This window comes from Bos mutus, chromosome 8 (assembly GCF_027580195.1).
Source record: "Bos mutus isolate GX-2022 chromosome 8, NWIPB_WYAK_1.1, whole genome shotgun sequence".
Lineage (NCBI taxonomy): Eukaryota > Metazoa > Chordata > Mammalia > Artiodactyla > Bovidae > Bos > Bos mutus.
In genome coordinates this window covers 10,555,350-10,576,725 of record NC_091624.1, presented here as the reverse complement: position 1 = coordinate 10,576,725, position 21,376 = coordinate 10,555,350, and the positions used below count along the sequence as shown (strand labels likewise).

The window sequence follows — 21,376 nt, the reverse complement described above, 5'->3', positions numbered from 1 at the left end:
CAGGCAAGTCTTTTACTCTACCTGGGCCTCAGCTTGCTCTTCTGGAAAAGAATATCAAACTAGATGAACTGTAACTTCTCTCCAGTTTTAACCATTATTCCATGGTTTTATGTGGAAATATTAATACTGCCATAGAGAAAAATAATTTCATTTACCAAATATTCATTGAGCATATAACCACAGGTTTCTGAACTGTGCTTGCAGGCAGAGAAGTACCTCCAGGCATGAAAGGACCTTGATTATTTCCATTTAAGAGGAGAGATATCACACGGAAGACTCTTAAGAGGTGGATCAAAAGAAAAATGGGAGAGTCAAGGCTCGATAAGTTTTACTGGAATAAAGGAGACCAAGTGAAGCATGTATATGGTACCTGACTCATCAAGAATATCAAGACTATCTCCTGATAGCCCAGGAGATGTCTTCAAACAGATCTGTGTAAGCATGGTGCCTAGGACCGAGGAGGTGTTTGACAGGTGAAGAGGGTGGCAGAGGATGAGATGGTTAGATAGCATCACTGACTCAATGGACATGAGTTTGAGCAAATTCCAGGAGATAGTAAAGGACAGGGAAGCCTGGTACTCCAGTCTACAGGGTCACAAAGAGTCAGACATGACTTAGTGACAGAACAACAACAGGTAGTACTGTTTTTGTTATTATCACTACCGTTTTGGCTATTGTAAATAGAGCACTGACCAGGTTCATGTATTGTACCAGACACTTTTGGAGCTTATCAACAAGCATTTGGGTGGATTAGTTAGCTAATTCAGGGGATTGGCAAGTTATCACCTGCAGGTCAAACTGGCTTGCTATCTATGTTTGTGAATAAAGTTTGACTGGAATACATACTCACACGCACACATACCACTGACACCCAGCATGGGAGCCACATAGTGAGCTTGCTAAAAACAAAGGTGTGGCAGCTGCCACCTCCACAGACTGTGGCAAAAGAAATCACTGATAAGAGCAGTGCCTCCTACCTGGCTCTGTCTCAGAATCAAGGGGAGCTTTTTAAAAGTTCAGATTCAGACCTCAACTAGAAATGTTGGATTAGAATCTCAAGGTGAAGCTTACAGATGTATATTTTTGATCAAGCTCCCTAAGTGATTTTGAGGCAGCCAAACCAGTATTTGGGAACCACTGATCTAGAACAAGTTATATAATCAATTGTAGACCTGAATAATAGTTAACAGCCACAACAAATAAGATATGTGGTTGCCTTGTTAGGAAAGAGAAAGCAAATAAAAGTAGATGAAAGAGAAATAGTAAAAAAAAGTAGACTTCATGGGGAGTGGGGATCCAGGCTTTGGGACTCAGCCATGACAAACAAAGGGCAGTGTCAAGTAGCAATGGGAAAGATTCAGGGTCAAGACTGGACTTGGCAAAACACAGCTTATCTGAGGATAAGGTGTCCACTTTTAAATTATTATTATTATTATTACTATTATTATTACTTGGCTGGATACTAGCTAAGAGGACATAAAGAATAACAGCAATGAGACCCAAGAAAGGAATCCTTGTCATTACCAGAATGTAAAAAAGTATGTAAAGTTATAACGTGCATCCTACCTTAACTTTTCGTGTTTTAAAAAAATATTCAAATACAAAATATAAGCTACTTCTTAAACCTCTGAAAAAACAGCAGATGAAGGTTTGTAATCTCCCAGCTGATGAGGGAGAGGCCAAACAGGAAGGAACTCATTCCAGATAAACAGTATCACTGCAGCAAAGATAGGAAGAATGGGGCTTCCAAAGCAGTCCTCCTCAACCCAAGACCCTCTTCAGAAACAGGTCAAAATACATAATTCTGAGCTGACTGAAGTCAAACAGCAGTACTTTAAAATGCTCTGGCAGACACAGATGAAGGATTGCTTACTTAAACCATCTCAAACTTCACAATAAATATGTGTTACGTGGCATAACAGAAACTGTTGCTGATTTTTTCAGCAGAATAGGATTCCTTTCTAATAAACTGGGTTAATCCTCACCTTAACCAAATTACTAAGATCAGTGATTTCTTCTGAGTCAACTAACTGTAACGTATTTAAAAAACAGAAATCTGGATGGTGGATGTATTAAAAATCTGCTGGGAGATTTCTAGTTCTCTTCCCGACAATGGCAAAAATTCTGCTCAAAAGGAGACTGGTAAGTACGTACAGAGGACACACTCCTTGGCTCTACACATCCTGACTTGGGCTTTTCTCTCCCCAGTTTCTTTACCTTCTCTTGCTCAGCATGCAAAACTCTTGCCTGTGTGTTTTCTGTGGCAGTTTGAAGTGAGTTGTTCCTCTTCTCCATCATCAGGTTACTCTGCTCAACATACCTATGAAATAAGGAGGGGAAAAGAAAACACGTATCAGGCACTCCATGCAGAGCAGGCACAACCCAATGTGCAGCCAGAGCGCTGCTCTGCTCCTTCATCAGCAACAATCCGAAAGCAGTTCCTTTTCCTAAGATCTGCAGTAATCAAGTTTGGAGGCAGGAACCTGGGCCCAGGGGTGAACTGCTTTGAATGTGTAGAATAAAGAGGAGAGGAATTCGATCAGGTGTAGTGGGGAGAAATGAGAGAAGAAAGAGATAGGAATATGAAGGCTGCAAGGAAGGAAGAGAAGAAAACCAATTCCCTCCCCTCCTCCATGTGGGAGATAAGGGACACTGAAGAAAAGAAATATGGAAAACGGTATTTTTAAAATGAAATGCTATATGCTGTGACATGTTCCCCTGACCACTCCCCCAAAATTCTTTTTCAGAAGTATCTAGAAAAATTATACAGTGCTTGGGTTTATGTGGAAATCTGTGAAGTTCTGGTTGATAAAACAGAGTCAGCCCAGCCCACACAGAAGACAGAAAAGCTGACATCAGAGTTTTCCTAGGCATTAACACTACTTTTACAGATGAGGAAACTAGAGCCAGAAGGAATAAATAAAATGCTCAAAGCCACAGAACAAATGAGGAGCAAAGGGTGGACTCAAACACGGGTGCGTGTTCTGTTGCAGCCTCCTGAGCCCTCTCTCCTGAAATCCCTCTCCGTCACCAAGAAGTCATTCATGCGACAAGCAGGAAGCAGAAAAGAGCAGAAACATACACAAAGCCCCCTGAACAAATGTTCACTGAACTCGGGCATTTACAAGCTAAACCCTTTTCTGCTCATCCTAGCCAGTGCCCCGTACCTGTCATTACCTCTGATTTCGTTCAATTAGTTCACTAATCTTGTCATTCTGTTCTTCTATCCGACTGCTCTTTTCAAGGATCTCTTGCTTCAACCTTTCATTTTCCTAAATTCAAAAATATGTGATGTGTAAAACTGAAGTTTTTAAGAGAAAAGCATCAGATAAAAGGGAATCAACTTGAACTGATGGGTGATACTGTTAAAAAAAACCTAGAACTTCTGTCCAGATAAATATAAATACTTACAACAACATATCAAATTCTACCTGATGGATACAAATCACTATATCTAACAGACTAAACATATAAATGGCTATAAAGTGAAGTGAATTTGTGTATATGGTGAAAAGAGAAATGCTTCCTTCCGATTACAGAGTGATGTCACTTGGACTAGATTAAGCCACAGTGGATTTTCCAGAATTTCCCAATTCCATGGAGCGTGAGCATTTATTACATGCTCTTATTCCTGGAGTGGAGGTTTTAAAGGTAGTACATCTCTGGACAGAGCATGGGAAGATCTCCAGGCTGAGACCACTCTCACCTGAATAATTCGTTGTATGTTGCTCATAATCATGCTTGTTTCCATGGTCACCGACATGCTGGGAATGAGCAGGGAACTGCCAGCACTATGCTTCTGTAACTCTTCAACCTACAAAATTAGTGCCAGAAAAGTCTTTAAAATTTCATTAAAATTAATGAATTAAATGAATTAATGTAATTAAAATTAATTTTCATTTTAATGAAATTTTTGCAAGGAGAAATACAATGTATCCAAGATCTGACCACTGAGAGGGTTGTTAAGTTTCTGAGACAATCTCTAATGTAAGCAGGAGTTTTCTTCTGCTAACTGCATCCCTAAATAAAACAACTCTTTTGGGAAATAACTACTAACCACTATCAATATGGGGCTTCACAGGTGGCTCAGTGGTAGACAATTTGCCTGCAATGCAGGAGACGCAGGTTCAATCCCTGGGTGGGGAAGATCCCTTGGAGAAGGGAATGGCAACCCATGCCAGTATTCTTGCCTGGAGAATCCCAAGGACAGAAGAGCCTGGCAAATTACAGTTCATAGGGTCACAAAGAGCTGGACACAACTGAGTGAGTGAGCATGCAGTATGAATACAGAAAACAAGAAAGAGTTCACCTGTAGTGCTGGTGGCTCTCTTTTCGTACTCCCTCTTTATACCCCACTTAATTTTTTTTGGATGCACCATGCACAGCTTTCCAGATCTTAGTTCCCCAACAAGGGACTGAATCAGTGAAAGCAATGATTCTTAACTGCTGGACCACCAGGGAATTCACTTTATACCCTTACTTTCAAAATGAGATGACTCTGTTACCTTAGTCATTAGATGATCCATTTTATCGGCCACTTTGCTGACTGCCATCCGAATTTCAGTGTTATGTTGCCGGGCTTCAGTCATGAGAAATGAAGCCACGTCACCTGATCCTAAATAGACAAAAGCCAAGACGAAACTTATGAAACTGTAAGAGAGGACACTGAATGAGGAAAAGCCAACAGCTCTATCAGCAGAGGAAAGAAAGAAATGAACATTTCCAAAGACTAGGAAAGGCTGGCGGTGAGTCACACCGTTAGGACAAGATGGAACAGCTGTAAAGGTCAAAGGGCTCCAAAACTAACAATAACCACGATGTGCTCCTGCGGCATGCAACCAGCGGTACAGTCTGGTTCCAGGGCACACGTGGGGCCATTAGCAGCTCAGATTGCTTCTCCATTCACCCAACTGCATGCCAGGCATAGGATCAGGTACCAGGGATACAGCAATGAGTGAAACATGGTTCCTGCCCTTGATAAGCTTAGTCTGGTGAGGAGACTCACATGTAAACGGATCACTGTAACAGAGTGTTTGTTGTAAGTGCAAAGAATGAACCATGTACCAGGTTACAAGGTACAAAAAGGAGCACAGAGAACAGCAACATTAACTTTTTAGTGACACATATACATTTACATCTCTGGAAGGAGAGGGAGGGATGGTAACAAGGAAGGCTTCTCAGAAGAGATTACAGGTTTAGTAGTTTGCCAGATGGAGAAGAGCAGGGCTTCCAGACCAAGGATACACACAGGAAACTCTTAACCGCTCCCGGACCTTACATTTCGTTGGGGATATTCTTGCTTCTTTCTACCCCTGTCCTAATACTCAAAGTGATCACTGTGCAAAACACAAGCTTCAGAAGAAGGCAGGATACCATCCCAGCTGCATACACTTACTTTGCTTCGTATTTACACAAGGCAACCATACTGTACATGTATACAAAATACCTGAAAAGTTACTCAAGTGACTGCTTCCTAAGGTCAAGGGGGTTTAAAGATGGAAGACAGTAAAGTTTTATTTCACACTCTTTTGTGTTGACTTTTTATAAAAGTGTATTCTTTTCACAACTTTAAACTTGTAACAAAGTAGCTCTCATATGAGATTCTAAACAGTCATGCTTTCTCCCAATTTCCTCCAATATTTTCCTCTTTTACTATCTACGAAGAACTCTACAGAGCAACTCTCAGAGAGGAATTTAAAGGGCTGGCAGGAAAAAAATGCAAGAAACAAAACACTAGTCAGAAGGGCTTTGAGGGGGATGCTGGAAATGTTCTAAAGTTGGATCGTGGTGATGTTTGCACAACCGTGTAGACTGAAAAAAAAAGTCATTGAATTGTACACTTATAACCAGTGAACTGGGGAGATGACAAGACACGGAGGAGTCGGTGGATGCGGGGTACTTTTCTCTCCATCAATTCATTAGGGATACATCTTCAGATACAGAGGATCTCACAGAGCACAGCTGACAGCGGACAGGAGTCCCTGACCAGCAGAAAGGAACATATGGATCCACACAAAACTCGCAAAGGTCAGTGTTTCAGACAGTTCCTGCTCCAGGAACCTCCTTCCAGAGTGATGACCAGGCATGACCCAACTTCCAGTCTACCCATAACGGACATGTAGCATGCACAAGAAATAAATCTTTATTATATTTTAAAAAAGAAAGGAAAAAAACTAGTGAACTCCATGGTATGTAAGTCATACCTCAACTAAGCTTCTTAAAAAAGAAAAGACAAAAATGGCAGAGATCTACTGGAGTCAAAATGAGAATGGATGGGAGACGGGGAAGCCCAGCAAGAGCAGAAGATGAGAAATGCCTACCTTGAAAATGAGGAGGCTGCGAGAGTGGTGCGGGGTACAAGGGCCGAACGGGCTGCAGTTGGGAAGCGACAGCTGGTGCCTGGGGGTAAGCGTAGGCCTGCACACCTGCATAGGGCTGAGAAGAGGCCAAATTACAGCCGGTTTACAAAACATTCATCTCTCTCTTTTCTGCTTAGCTTGTCTTTGATGGAATAAGGTAGGTAAACTGGAAGGAGACTCAAACATATTGAAGCTGGAGACGGATAGACCAGGGTTTGGTATTGGACAGTAACTGCAGCAGGAGAGGAATGATGTAATTCATTCCTGGCATTTAGCGATGCTAGTCACTAAAGCCCTACGGGCATCTCAGGTTACTCCCCAGTCCTCTTGTGATGATTTAATTCAGTAGGAATTCATCCCTCAGCCATTGGGCCAATAGATGGCCTGAGACGTTTTAAAACTAAGCAAACTCTACTTGGTTTCATTAAAGTAAAAAAAGAGGCGTTCTGATTCCAAACTAAATCCAATAGTTTCCAAAGGATGCCTCTGCCTAGCTAGATTCTGATGTTTATCTGTATGACCAAGCACTCTCATTTTCCTGAGCCTCAGTCACCTCAACAATTAAATGAAAATAACAATACCACTTCTTACGGTTGTTGTATGGGCTAAATGAAGTGACAGATAGCTAAAGTTCCTAACCCCCTGGTAAGTAAGTGCCTGGAAGACAATTAATGTTCAATAAACAGCAGCTATCATTTTAATAATGATAGTTATTCTTCCTTGAATTAAGGAAATACAGTTAGTTTCCAGGGACAGGTGTAACTACCCATCCATTACTACAGGATATAACTCTCCATTAGGTCCATTCAGGAGTGAGAGAGGCCAAGCTAGGACTTTTCTGATTTCTGATGCACCCTTACTAATGAGGCATTGCCTGACCACCATTGCTCTGACCCCTTCCCCCTCACCTCCCTGTACCCCACATGAAGAATCACCAAAGAAGTGGGAGTCTTTTATCATGGGGAGTTAAGTCTTATCCATCAAATGTGTTGGGCAAAAGAAAGAGTCTACTGTCCTGGCAAACTGTCAGCAGAGACACACAGGCTGTTGCCACTGCTTCCTATGAAAACAGAAAAAAAAACAAAAACAAAAACCTACTTTTAAGAGCTCACCTCTGGAGGATAACTAAACAATTCGAGTTCAGCTGTATTTGTGTACAGCCTCCCCCACCGCCCCTCCACCACAACCATTCTACTGAGTGTAGAGCGCAATCTTAGCCTATCAGCTGTGTGATAGAGAAGAGCACAGAAGACTTGAATACACATCTCTAAATTAGACATGTGTGAAAGGAAGGAAACAAACATCAGTTGGCTTTCACTGTGTGTCAGGCCTTGTCAGGTGTTTTGCTGGTTCTCAAATTTAATCTTGACAACAACCTGCAAGGCAGGCAATCCTTTGCTTGTTTAGACATGAAAAAGTGGTGGTTTCAGGAAGGGGAAAAATTTTAAGCTCTGCGGGGAACTGCTGCTGTACAAATTGAGCAAAAATAGAAAAAGAGACTGAACAGAACAATAATAAATGACAGCATATAACTGACATGGTTAAAAAATGTTACCTGAAAGGACTGGGCATTTCCAGATACAGCTGAGTGGGAATCAAGAGATGCAACTTGCATCAAAGCAGCAGATGGTGTTTGGAGACGGGAAACAGATGGCTGAGGTGCTAAGATAGAACAAAAAGTTCTCACTGTTAAACCCACTCCCCACTTCTTGGTACAAGTCCGGACTATCACCTTACACACCAGCACCCTTCACACTTGACCACTTGCCTCACCTAATTCTCCTAAAACCAGACCTACTGGATCTCAGCAAGTAGGATCTAAACCTACTGGGCTAGTGAAAGGAAACTGGGTTTTTCTGAGTGCACGAGATTCAGACCTATGACCCCATCAGCTGACAGGAAGTGCAGAATTACACACAGGGAGATGGCTCATCAGCTGAGTGCCAGTTTCAAAACCTAAGAATGCAACACAGCAGAAGACACAGCAGGCAGACCAAATACATCTCAGGTCTGAAAATGCCCTATCCAGGGACAGTCTGGGAAGTTCTATACTCTAGTCCAGTTCTCAGTACTAAAACATTACAGCCTAACATTTTAGAGTACAGTGACGATAATTTTGGTACCAACCCAATTTAAGGCCACAGAGCCTTAGAGGGGTTCCTTACCTTGTGAGGTCATCTGTGGGAGCACTGGATGGGCTGGCTGAAGAGAGGGCTGGACGGATGGGGTCGCCAAGGGCTGCCCAGCTCCTCGAGGAGCATTCACGTCCTACAACAGGCACGAGCATTTTGGTTATTACATCTATGGGTCCTTAGTTGAAGACTGAGACCGACTATCCACCCTAAACCTGCTTACAACCAGTGTTTTAGACCAAAAAAAAAAAAAAAAGAGGAAGGAAAGGTAAGCAGAAAGGCACGAATTTAAGGCATGGGCTCTGGGAGGAAAGCACTCTATTATGTACTAGAGTAGGATCTCTCTCCCTGTAAGTTCTATCGAATAATTATAGTTAAATTTCCAGTGTCCATTGACGATGTTATTTTATCTGAAGCAGCTAGAGTGACTGCTCTCCATAATGAATCATTTTCCAAACCAGCAGCTACCTTAAGACTGACCTAGTCTGCTTCCACAGAATTAGGGCGTCTCACAAGGAACCCCAGGGAATAATGCAGCCTTTCTCTTCTGCCAAATAACCTCCACAGACCTCAAGGTACTCACAGAAAATCACACACAGTAGGAGTCACTGTGTCTCATTACCAGGCTATTTTTGACAATATAGAGTGTTTTCCCTTCATTCTTTTTCTTCATAAAAGCAAAGTGATGCTGATCCTATTCTAATTCTAAATAAAGGTAACATTGCAGGGAGCATGGGTTCAATCACCAGTCAAGGAACTAAGATCCTGTATGGCACACAAAGTGGCCAAAAAAAAAAAGAATGTCTAAACAAAGTTAATGTATAGACATCTTCCTGATTCACGCAAGGAAAAAAGAAACTTGAGGCACAATGTACAGAGACTGTGATCTGCTATGCTACAGTAGTTCAAGGGCTGATATCTCTTCGACATTCTTTTACTTTAGAACTTCCTCTTATCTCCTGAAATTCTCAGAAATGTATTATGCGTTTCTGGAAAAGCATCCCAGGTTTACATCATTACACAAATCAACCTAAATGTCTAACAACAGAATGAAAGGAATTATGATAAATCAATATAACAGAACACTGGGTTATCTATCTTTAAAGGTGATAAAGCTTTGCTTTATTTCTTTTTCTTATATTATCGATACTAACAGAAATGTTCATGATATAATATTAAGTTTAAAAATCTGATTATAAAATGACATAAAAAGAATGCCCTTTTTGTTAAATATGTCTTCTTTTTAATTTAAATTACCCTATAATAGGTAAGTAGCACTTAAAAATTTTAATGAGAATATATTACCCAAATTTCATTTCTAGAACCCAGATAAAAATCAATTCTATAACAGGTCCCAGAAATCTTATCTGTGTTTAAAATGTTAAATCTGCACACAGCTTTTCCATGAAGAAATAAAATTATGAAAAAATAAAACTGTTTATGAATTTTTTACTCAAGATCATCACCTTTGCTTTGCTGAACATCAATGTCAAAGAATCCTAAAAATTAATCACTGTTTCAATTCAGTTGAGAAAGCATTATTGTATTCAATAAAGAATTAACCAATGGTTAAAGAACTTAATTCGAATTGTTACTTCTTGTCATTCACCAAATTCCGGATGGACTAAATATGAAATAACAAATCTAAATATATAATAATAAACATTTTATTTTTTTTTATTTTTTTATAATAATAAACATTTTAAAGACACATGTAATGTTTACAAATATCTGAAAGTGGGAAAGCTTTCTAAGCATACTGTCAAAAGCAAAAAACAAAGGGAAAAAATTGATAGATCTGATTGCAATACAATTTTTTTTTTTTGCAATACAATTTTTAAACTTGAAAAATCAACATTTCCCAAGAGAATCTAAGCAATTCGATCAACAAATATGACTTGAACATTCTTTATGGGTTGAGCATCATGCGGTCTCAAAGGTTTGATTTATACTAACAATAGAGATTTCAGTAGAAAACTAAATTAACCACTTAAAACCGCCCAGCTCTTGTGACAGATATACAGAATTGCTTCCATTTCTCAGGGGAAGTGCTAATTATAGGAGAAACACATGTACCAATACCAACCTGTATCATTTTGACTATAAGCTCTCTAAATAATGATTCTGTTTAGAGGCAGGAAAAGCAATAATTTCAATTAAAAGAACAGAGAGGGACCTCCCTGGTAGTCCAGTGGCTAAGACTCTGCACTCCCAATGCAAGGGGCCAGGGTTCAATCCCTGGTCAGGGTACATCCCACATGCTGCAGAACCAGGGCAGTCAAATAAATAAATATTAAAAAAAAAAAGAACAGAAGACAGCAACATCTGCACTATTCATTCTAAGACAACCAGTGGGACATACTTCAATTTCTGAATCATTAGAATCCAGCTGTGGTGGAAGAATGGGCAGCATGGGCTGGCCCATTTTAGCCATCCGAGAGATCAACTTGGCCTTGACTGTATCAGGATTCTAAAAAGAAAGGAAAGTCACAAAAATCACTGTAATCAAGGTTCATTACCTTCAGTCAACTCTATGTCTTTGACTCTTACGCCACATCTATTGAAAGCACTTTTTCTACAAAATGAGAATTAAAGACTTCTTTCCTAGAAGCATACATGGGTCACAATGAATGACAGTAGAAAAAACAATTCCCTACGTGTTGGCATGGACAAAGTGGTTCCATCTGTATTCCTTCATTTCAATCAAGTCTCCTTACCAGGCATAAGTATTCTCACTTTACAGATGAAAAACTCAAGTACAGATTAAGGGAGGGAGGCATTTTAGATAATAATACCTTCTCAAAAGCCCAAGAGCAACTCAGTAGGTAAACATTCAGAACAGATTTAGGGAGAGAGGTAAACAGGAACTCTATGTTCTAAATTCAGGTTCATTTAACACTGACTTGGCACTGATAACATACTAGTCCCTGAGCTGGATGCCTCTGTATTCATTAACTGGTTCAAAGTACAGTTTTCAGAGCAGTGTATAGCCCTAAGAGTAGCAAGATAATCTAGTGAGTGTAAAACGAAATGACCATAGCCTCTATTTTAAAATTATTTATAAGCTACAGTATTATTGTTTAGTAGTTCAGTCGTGTCCAACTCTTTGTGACCCCATGGACTGCAGCACGTCAGGCTCCCCCATCCTTCACCATCTCCCAGAGCTTGCTCAAGCTACTGTATACATAAGACATTAAACTTGCTTACAGCGATGGATAATACTTCATATAATTTGTAAACAATTATATACTCAGAGTGTGTGCTCATCTTTTTTTAACAGTGGAGGCACATCAGCAAAACAAGTTAGATCCCTCAAAAGATGACTAATTATATAAATCAATATCCACACAATGGAACACCGGGATCTAAAGATAGAAAAGAATGAGGAAGTTTTCCATACACTAACATGGAAAGACACTGTTAGTATAAAAAGCAAGGTAGATAATACATATAATATGCTATTTTTTGTGAAAGGGGGGAAATAAAATATACATTCCTACTTGCTTGCATTTGCATGAAGAAACACTGAAGGAAAACATAAGAAACAAAAGCATTTACCCAAGGTGTGGGGGTGGGGAGGGGGGTGAAATAAAACAAGGGTACATGAGGAAAGGGGTAGGAATGGTCTTCTCAACGTATATCCTGTTATACTGTTTTACTAACTGTGTCCTATGAATGCAATTATATATTAAAAGCAAAAGATAAAAACTTGGGAAATTCCCTGGCAGTCTAGGTTGGGACTCTGTCTTCCAAAGAAGGGGGTACAAGTTCGATCCCTGGTAGAGGAGCTAAGACCCCACATGCCTTGCAGGTAAAAAACCAAAACATAAAAAACAGAAATATTCTAACATATTCAATAAAGACTTTGAAAATGGTCCATATAAGAAAAATTTTTTAATAAAAATTTAAATGTAAAAAGATGGTTAAAGTTTTATGTCATATGAACTTTGTCTCAATTAAAAAAATAAAATTGCAAAAAAGAAAGGAAAAAAAAACATTGTAGACCACTAACTTACCAAAAGTTACCGAAGTTTAGAAATATTTGATAAAAGTAGCTGTGTGTAGAGAGTACAAAAGAACTAAAACCGAACAATTTTGTCAGCATTCAAAGATCTGAGATTTTACACTGTTTTCCCATTTTCTTGATTCCTTGGCTTACCCTTCTGGGTTTAGACCACTGTTTATACATATCAGATCAATTATTTGCTTAATTAATTCCTACTTTGGATTGTATATAAACAACTAAACTAGAGTTGGAGGGAAATTAATCATCGATTTCAGTCCACACAGTTACCCTAATGTGGCAGGCGACAGCTACAAAGCGTTAGCACTTCGACCACCTCAGCTATCACCCATCCACACGCGGCACACAGAGGCCTTCGTGGAGCAGGCAGGGCGGCCTCCAACACAGTGCACACCTTCCCAAAAGTCTTCAGATCCAAAGTTTACTACAACATGCTAGTCTCCTTATCTCACAGTTGGGGAAACACAGAGGCCCAGCAATCTGCTCAAAGCCAACTGCTACTGCTGCTAAGTCGCTTCAGTCATGTCGTGACTCTGTGCCACCCCACAGACGGCAGCCCACCAGGCTCCCCTGTTCCTGGGATTCTCCAGGCAAGAACACTGGAGTGGGGTGCCATTGCCTTCTCCGCAAAGCCAACTAGCTGGTGAATTAGTGTAGAATTCCTCTGAGAAAATCAAAGTATAAAGACATGTAGTGTTAGCAGTAATTATGATAACAAAAAGCAATGTTAATTGAGCTCTTACAATATTCCAGACACAATACTAGAAACTCCATAGGCATTATTTCATTTAAACCTCATGGGCTTCCCCACTGGCTCAGCAGATAAAGAATCCAGCTGCAATGCAGGAGATGCAGGTTCAATCCCTGCGTTGGGAAGATCCCCTGGAGAAGGAAATGGCAACCTGCTCCATTATTCTTTCCTGAAAAATCTCATGGACAGAGGAGCCTAGCAGGCTATGGTCCAAAGGATCGCAAAGAGTAAGACATAACTGAGCGCGCACGCACACACACATGTGCACACGTACACACACGATGAAACCTCATAAAAATCTTGAGAGATTACCGAAGACATGTTTTATGTAGGCTCTGAACTTAGGGCTTTATAAACATATCACAAAAACAGATTACAAAGAGGGGCTGTGAGAATTATTTCCATTTTAATAAGGAAGAAACTGAAGATCAGGGAAGTTAGATAATTTTCTCAAGGTCACATGTTTGTAAGAATAAAGATTTGAATCCAGGTCTCTGCAGAAGCCCAGGCTAATTTAAACTGACTCCCAAGTAAAGGACAGTGAATCAAGTAACCACTGACTTCTACCCTAAATCAACATTTCTCTCTCTTTTTTTTTTTTTCTCTAACCTACCACACCCAAGGCACACGAAACCTTCCTAGCAAACTGGGGTTAAGGAGATAAGACATATATACTCACTGTATTTACTGTAAGGTGTTCACTAAGGGAGTTAGATTTGGAACGAAGAGCTGACTCCCTGAAAGCAAATAAGACATATCCTGAGATAAAAACAAAATCTATAATCACAAGTCCAGATTATACTGGATAAACACTGTTTTTTAAGACGTTTGATAATTTAACAGCTGTAAAATAGAATTTCAACTGTTCTGTACTTTGCATAATTTCTGAAAGCTACTGAAGATAAACAATTTTCCATTCAAACAGAAAAATTTACATTTAATCCTTAGAGATAAGTGTTTATGGCTTTTGCCCAATTTTTCTCCAAAGTTTAGCGGGTATTCTTTTATATCTGAATTAGTGTTTTTATAGACTATGAACATTAATCCTTTGTTAGAAAGTCTGAAGCAATTATGTTTCCCACTTCCTTTATCCCATTTCCCCCCCAATTATTTAAAATTATTTCAGTTTTTAACTAGTACATTGGTCCAGAAGTTCATTCAGGTTCTTCTACACGATGCAATGGACAAACCTGAACAAACTTTCTGGCCAACTTAATATATCCCTATTTCTGAACTACCCTAAGAATCCTATTTATGGACAATAAAAGAGCTTGATACAACTGCAGTGTCTTACCCTGATCTGAAAGGCACCGAAGTGGATGGCGACACAACAGGATCAGCAGAGATGCTGTCAGCAGGAGGGATGGGAGAAGGGGCTGCAGAATCCCGGGAACTAACGCTGTGCCCATCAGAGCCAGAATCTCGAGCGAATTTGACCTAGGGAAAGATCAACCACGGGTCGAATAGGCCAACAGACCACAAAAACAGCCCCCTTCCCCCTCCATTCTCCTTCCATCTTACTTATTCTTCATCATACAAAGTCATTACCTGCTCATGGTAGGCAAAAGAGAAAATGGAGACAAGCCAAAAGAAAAAAAAAAAAAGATAATTACTGGCAATTCAACTATTAAGCAGTAATAGTTAGGATTTCAGATGTACTATTTCACATTTATATTATGTGTGTGTGTTTTACAGAAATGGGGCCATACTGCTTTATTCACTCACTGATTAACATATTAATATTTCCATGTTAACTAAATTATTAATCGACAACATCCTTTTTAACTTCTAACTTCAAAGGTCATACCCTTAACTGCTATCAACTTCAGGAAAAAGTCTCCAAAGGATTTTGGGGACAGAAGTCATAAATATCTATGTTATCACAAAATATATTTCATCATTTCCTACTTGGTGGACATTCAGTTTATTTCTAATTTCTTCCATACAAACAATACTTCTATGAATAGTTTTATCTCTGTATCTTTGCACATAATCTTTCCCAAAATACAAATTCCCAGAAGTTAAATTGCTGGATAAAAGTTATACTTACTTTTAAAACTTTTGATATATACCATTAAATTTCACACCATAAAGGCTGAACTACTTTATACTCCATATTTGTACTCAGTTGCTCAGTCATGTCTGACTCTTTGGACTGTAGCTTGCCAGACTCCTCTATCCATGGAATTTTCCAGGCAAGAATACTGGAGCAGGTTGCTATTTCCTACTCCAGGGGATCTTCCCGACCCCCAGGGATCAAACCCAAGCTTCCTGCCCCTCCTACATTGGCAGGTGGATTCTTTACCACCGCACCACCCGGGAAGCCCTTATACTCCAAAAGTGGTATATAAATCCTTCTCAAAGCTCTTGTCACACTGGGTATTACCATTCTGTATCACCCTTGTCAGTTTTTTTTTTTTTTCCCACCATATTTCATGGCTTGCAGGATCTCAGTTCTCCAATCAGAGGCTGAACCCAGGCCACGGCAGTGAAAGCCCAGAATCCTAACCACTAGGCCACCAGGGAACTCCCCCAGCCTTGTCAGTTTAGTAAACAATTTGTAATTCTTTGATTATTGGTAAAATAGGGTATTTCTTTCTTATGTTTACAAAAAGTCTTTATGGATTCAAATTGATTTGTTATCTATCACAGCCATGATGTCCTCAAAGGAAATGGAGAAAATATAAAAGCTATGAAAAAGGCATCTGGAAGCTGCCCACCCGAGATAAGGGTGGGAAGAGTCACTGAGAAACCATGCATACCCTTTGTTGCAGCAGGAATAACAGCCACAGTGAAGATGGCCATAGTATCTACTTGCATTGTATTTCGTAGTTTACAGTCCCAAACACTATCACATTTGGACCTAATAATCACAGTGTAAAGCCAACAGAGTCTTTTTGGGGGTGAGGGGGCAAGGGATTAGAGGGGGAACATTAATGAACCTCAGTTGCTATAAACTTCATTTGGGCTTCCCTGATATCTCAGACAGTAAAGAATCTGCCTACAGTGCAAGAGACCCGGGTGTGATCCCTGGGTTGGGAAGATCCCCTGGAGAAGAGAATGGTTACCCACTCCAGTATTCTTGCCTGGAGAATTCCATGCTCAGAGGAGCCTGGCAGGCTACAGTCCATGGGGTAGCAGAGAGTTGGGACACGACTGAGTGACTAACATAGAGATTATTTGTAATAAAACCTTTAAATAGTACAAAAGGGTAGAATGTAACAAAGTAAAAGTTTCTAAACTCCATTCCCATTCTCCAGAGGAAAAATCACTACATTTCTTTAAATGCCTCCAGAAATTTCATATGAATATATGGGCGTATGTATATATTTATTTGTGTATATATAAATATACACACAAAATCATACTACCCATGCTGTTCTGCAACTTGTTTCTTTCACTTAAAAACAGATTTTTGATATTCTTTAAGAAATACACAGACGTCCACCCCCTGAAAAACCATAATTCAATCAGTCTCATAATGAAACACACTTAAGCTGTTGCCAGTTCTCCACTATCACAAACAACGTGGCAAAAAGCCATGCATCTGTCTCTAGCTGTCCATCTACACACAGGTATACATGCACACTTCTGAAAAGATATTGACAGGGTAAATTTGTAGCCACGGAATTACTAAATCAAAAACTATGAACCCTGGGTAAGAATCACTATTTTACAGAAAAAATAAAGAGAGAAGTGACTATAAATACAGAGCCAAGAAGGACATAAACTTTGGCCTTTAGGGAACACATGTATACCCGTGGCGGATTCATGTTGATGTATGGCAAAACCAATACAATATTGTAAAGTAATTAACCTCCAATTAAAATAAATAAATTTATATTAAAAATAAATAAATAAAAATAGATTCTAAAGCTGTTGTTCTTTCCAACTATACCATTTCTACTTAAAAGAAAAAAAGACAGAGAGAGAGATCTTTAGAATCTTTTCCGACACAATTATTTATTCATTTTACGTAACTAGCAAAGAGGACTCATCAAACACAACACAGCACCATTTCACTCACCCGCCTAATCTCCACCTCGAACACCAGGATCGAGTCTGTTGAGGGAGTCCATCCTATTACCCCTTCAGAGCCAGCAGCGCAGGCTGGGGGGATGATAAGCAACCGCTTCCCTCCTTTCCTCATGCCCACCATTCCATCCTCCCAGCTCTTTAGGAATCAGAGAAGAGGAAAAGCTCATCAGATACAAACCTTCTCATAAGACAAAACACAGCAGAGGATCATCAGTTTATGCTCCCCACTCCCACACACCAGTTATAAGAACATCTAGAATACTTCTTCTCAGCTGACTTGTCAAAGCCAGCACATCCAGGGCTAAATGAAATATCTTAGATGATGAGAGAAATTGGGAGGAACAGAATGGCATTAAAAGAGAAATAAAAGCTATCATTTATTAAACACACTTTTTTCTAAGTACTTTGGTAAGCGCTTTACTTCCACTATCTTGTTTAATTCCTAAAATAACTTCATAAGGTTAGTAGCAATAGCCCCATTTTACAGAGGAGAAAACTGAGGCTTAAGGAGGTAAGGTAACTAGCCCAAGATCAGTTAGTACATTGTTAAGCCAAGATTCAACACTAGCTTTAAGTCTAGCTTTAAGTGTCATACCCCAACTACTATGATCTCCAGGGAAAAGTTTCCAAAGGATTCTGGGAAAAGGAGTCATTAACAAAGCTATGGAGAAAAACACTCTGCCGCACAGATGAATGAGTGCTTAACAATGCATCAATATGTCCTGACACAATGATACCTCACATGTGTAAAATATTCTTTTTTTTAAAAAAATTCTAAAAAAAAGAAAAACAAAAAGAACTTCTCATTTTATATTCGAGTATAGCTGATTAACAATGTTGTGAGGGACTTCTCTGGTGATCCAGTGGCTAAGACTCCACGTTCCCAACGCATGAGGCCCAGATTCAATCCCTCATCAGGGAACTAGATCCTGCATGTTGCAATTAAGATCTGGCACAGCCACATTAATTTTTTTTTTTAAAGAAAAAGAAACCAAAAACAGTGTTGTGATAGATTCGGGTGGACAGCAAAGGGACTCAGCCATACATATACATGTACCCATTCTCCTCATACTCCCTCCCATCCAGGCTGCCAGGTAACACTGAGCAGAGTTCTGATGCTGAGCAGGGCCCTGTGGGGCTCCTGGGAACGGAAGCCTTTTTGTCTCCCATTCCTTGTAGGCAAGACTCCAGCCTGCATGACCTTCTCTGAGTTCTCCAGACTTGACTTGACGGAGCAACTGAACTGACTGAAACAAAGGAGAAGCAGCAAGGAAACCACCTGAGGCAAGATTAAAGGGCCCAGAGAGGCTCATCAAGATTGGGAGACGAGACCCAAGACCCTGCACACACCCTCATCAGGTCAGCAACCCCACCCTTTAGAAACAGTGCAGAAGAAGGAATGAAGATGGTTGAGGGAATGAAGATTGTTACTGCTTTGATCTTTATCCTATACCCTGACATATAACCTCTCCCTACTCACAGGGAGGGGGGCACAGGTTCTTGAGGGGCTAGCCTACTGTATCCCCCCTTTGCCTGGCAAAGTAACAAAGCCGCTCTTTTCTTCTACTCTGTAACTCTGTCTCCATACTTCTGCTTGGCACTAGTGCACAGACAGCCAAAATCCTGGCAAGAGCTCCCTGTGCTATATAGGACTTTGCTGGTTATCCATTTTAAACAGGAGAGTGTGCGCGTTGATCCCAAATTCCCTCTTTCCCTCCCACTCATCCCCCCTGGCAACTATAAGTTTGTTCTCTAAGTCTGTGAGTCTGTTTCTGTTTTGTAAAATGAGCTTTACTTTATAAAATACATCCACAGTTGCTAGAGAAGAAATTCACAATGTGAACCCGAGTCCTTGGACTCCAATCCCAACGTCTCTCCTGCTATGTCGCAGCTGCTTCCCAGCATGATTCGAAGCATCCCAGACAGATTAGAATCACTCATTAATGATACACTTCTAGAAGAAACAATTTAATCTCTTTCCCAAGGAGGCAATAGGAAGAATTTAATTGTTCCCTCAGAACCACAGAATGAAAAATGAAAGGCAGGGACCACAAAAAAGAAATGTACCCTTCTCCAATATATTGTCTCACAGGGCAAAGTCTCTCAAATCCAGATAACATAGCACATTTTTCTGTATTTTATAATCAAGCCTTTCCAGATTCTTAGAAAATAAACCCAGCTTAGAGATTTCATAAAATTCAGTCTAAATTAAGCACACTGCAACTGATAAACTCTTACAAGAACACAGTTAAGCCTTTACCTTGATGACTTTTCCTGACCCCAATTTCAGGCGAAGAAGCTTATCTTTGTTAGCAGTGGAATCAAAAACCTGAAAGTTAATCAAAATAAATGTCAGCCAACTTCACAAATAATAATAATCATTATGATGTTCAACTTAACACAGAACAGCACAGTACTTCTGAAATAGGTAATGTCAAATATACTGGAAAAATACTTCTGACCTGAAAAAAAGGGACCACATCATGGCTAAAAGTGTTATCACACTGAGTATCTCCAAAGCAAGGATTTTCCACATTTAGAAAAAAATAAACTTCTACCACCACATATTTAAAATTATCTTAATCTATAAAGAATTTTCAAATAAATTATCTCATTTGATTCGAACAACCATCTGGCCAAGGAAGTAGATAGAGCCCTAACTAAGGTCAATTCACAGGGGAAAAAAATCTAAGAGCTTAAATGATTTGACAAAGTCAAGTTAGGATAAAACTGGGACTTGAATCCACATTTTTGGACTCATGATCTAAAGCTCCTTTTATCAAATCATACTACTTTTGAGGGCTTAATAATATAAGCCCAATCTATTCACACTAGTATAAGAAAAACAGAGAAACAACTGTGAAGAAAGTCTAAGAAGTTTAAGGCCTAATCCCATAAGAATCTATTCAAATTTAAAATTGGTATAGGAGGACAAGATGTACACATGAACAATTACCAAAAATAACACTGGTGCAAACTAGTTTCCACTTGCTCTAAGGAAGAGACACGGTGGCACCAAGCAGATTTTATACACTAGCATTTCATGGTTATGTCTCAGAAGCGGCTGCTGCTGCTGCTGCTGCTGCTGCTGCTAAGTCGCTTCAGGCGTGTCCGACTCTGTGCGACCCCATACACGGCAGCCCACTAGGCTCCCCAGTCCCTGGGATTCTCCAGGCAAGAACACTGGAGTGGGTTGCCATTTCCTTCTCCAGTGCATAAAAGTGAAAAGTGAAAGTGAAGTCGCTCAGTCGTGTCCGACTCTAGCGACCCCATGGACTGCAGCCTACCAGGCTCCTCCGTCCATGGGATTTTGTAGGCAAAAGTACTGGAGTGGGGTGCCATTGCCTTCTCCACAGAAGCGGCTATAGAGGTCAAACCAAGGCTCCTGAAAGATTTCTATTTGCTAATAGCAGCAATTCACAGTAATATACTGTACATTTGAATAGCTCTCACGCTATTTAAATTACAAAAGAACTTGCAGGGTACTTTTTCTTACCTGGCCCAGAACGTGATTCTGAAAGAGCCAGCTGGTGTAGGCCACTTCTAAAGAATCTCCAACTTCTACAGCAGGGCCTTCCACTACCATCAGGTCCTGTGACAACACTGAATCCAGGGAAGAGGTGCTGTTGCACTTGGCAATGCAAACCTGCGAGGTGAAATCGAAGCAGCATGAACCTAGTTTAAGCTCAGTTAAGGACTCACTCGGTTACTACTAATTGCTCTTTTCCAAACAGTGGCGTCCACTTACGAAACAAATTACATGTTTAGAAGCAAACCATCCAAAAGTCAGTAATCTTGCCAGCAATCAAAGTGCTTAAGAGTATGGCTTTGGAGTCTGACTGTCTGAGTACAGATCTGGGCACTGCCACTTATTAACGTGTGACCTCAGCCAAATAACATAACTCCTATGAACCTTATTTCAGACTTTTGTTTTGTAAGATGGAGATAAAGGCTTTGCATATTTCCTAGGGTTAGCTATGAAGACTGAACTAATAATACAAGGAGAGTACTTGGCACAATGCCTGGCAAATAACAGTAAGTACACAATAAACATTTGTTATCATTACTATAC

General features: G+C 40.0%; 1 protein-coding gene across 1 annotated transcript in view; it reads right to left on the bottom strand.

Annotated features, from left to right (window-relative positions):
* Positions 1–21,376, bottom strand: part of FKBP15 (FKBP prolyl isomerase family member 15) — a 57,198-nt gene that overhangs the window by 14,825 nt on the left and 20,997 nt on the right. The window contains exons 7-19 of the mRNA XM_005902485.3: positions 20,801–20,950; positions 19,565–19,633; positions 17,294–17,440; positions 14,561–14,703; positions 13,946–14,003; positions 10,854–10,961; positions 8,525–8,627; positions 7,915–8,021; positions 6,321–6,435; positions 4,506–4,615; positions 3,707–3,814; positions 3,178–3,272; positions 2,218–2,320 (exon numbers count right to left, since the gene is read on the bottom strand). Coding sequence (XP_005902547.2) covers positions 2,218–2,320; positions 3,178–3,272; positions 3,707–3,814; positions 4,506–4,615; positions 6,321–6,435; positions 7,915–8,021; positions 8,525–8,627; positions 10,854–10,961; positions 13,946–14,003; positions 14,561–14,703; positions 17,294–17,440; positions 19,565–19,633; positions 20,801–20,950 — 1,416 coding nt within the window. The remainder of the gene's footprint in view (positions 1–2,217; positions 2,321–3,177; positions 3,273–3,706; positions 3,815–4,505; positions 4,616–6,320; positions 6,436–7,914; positions 8,022–8,524; positions 8,628–10,853; positions 10,962–13,945; positions 14,004–14,560; positions 14,704–17,293; positions 17,441–19,564; positions 19,634–20,800; positions 20,951–21,376) is intronic.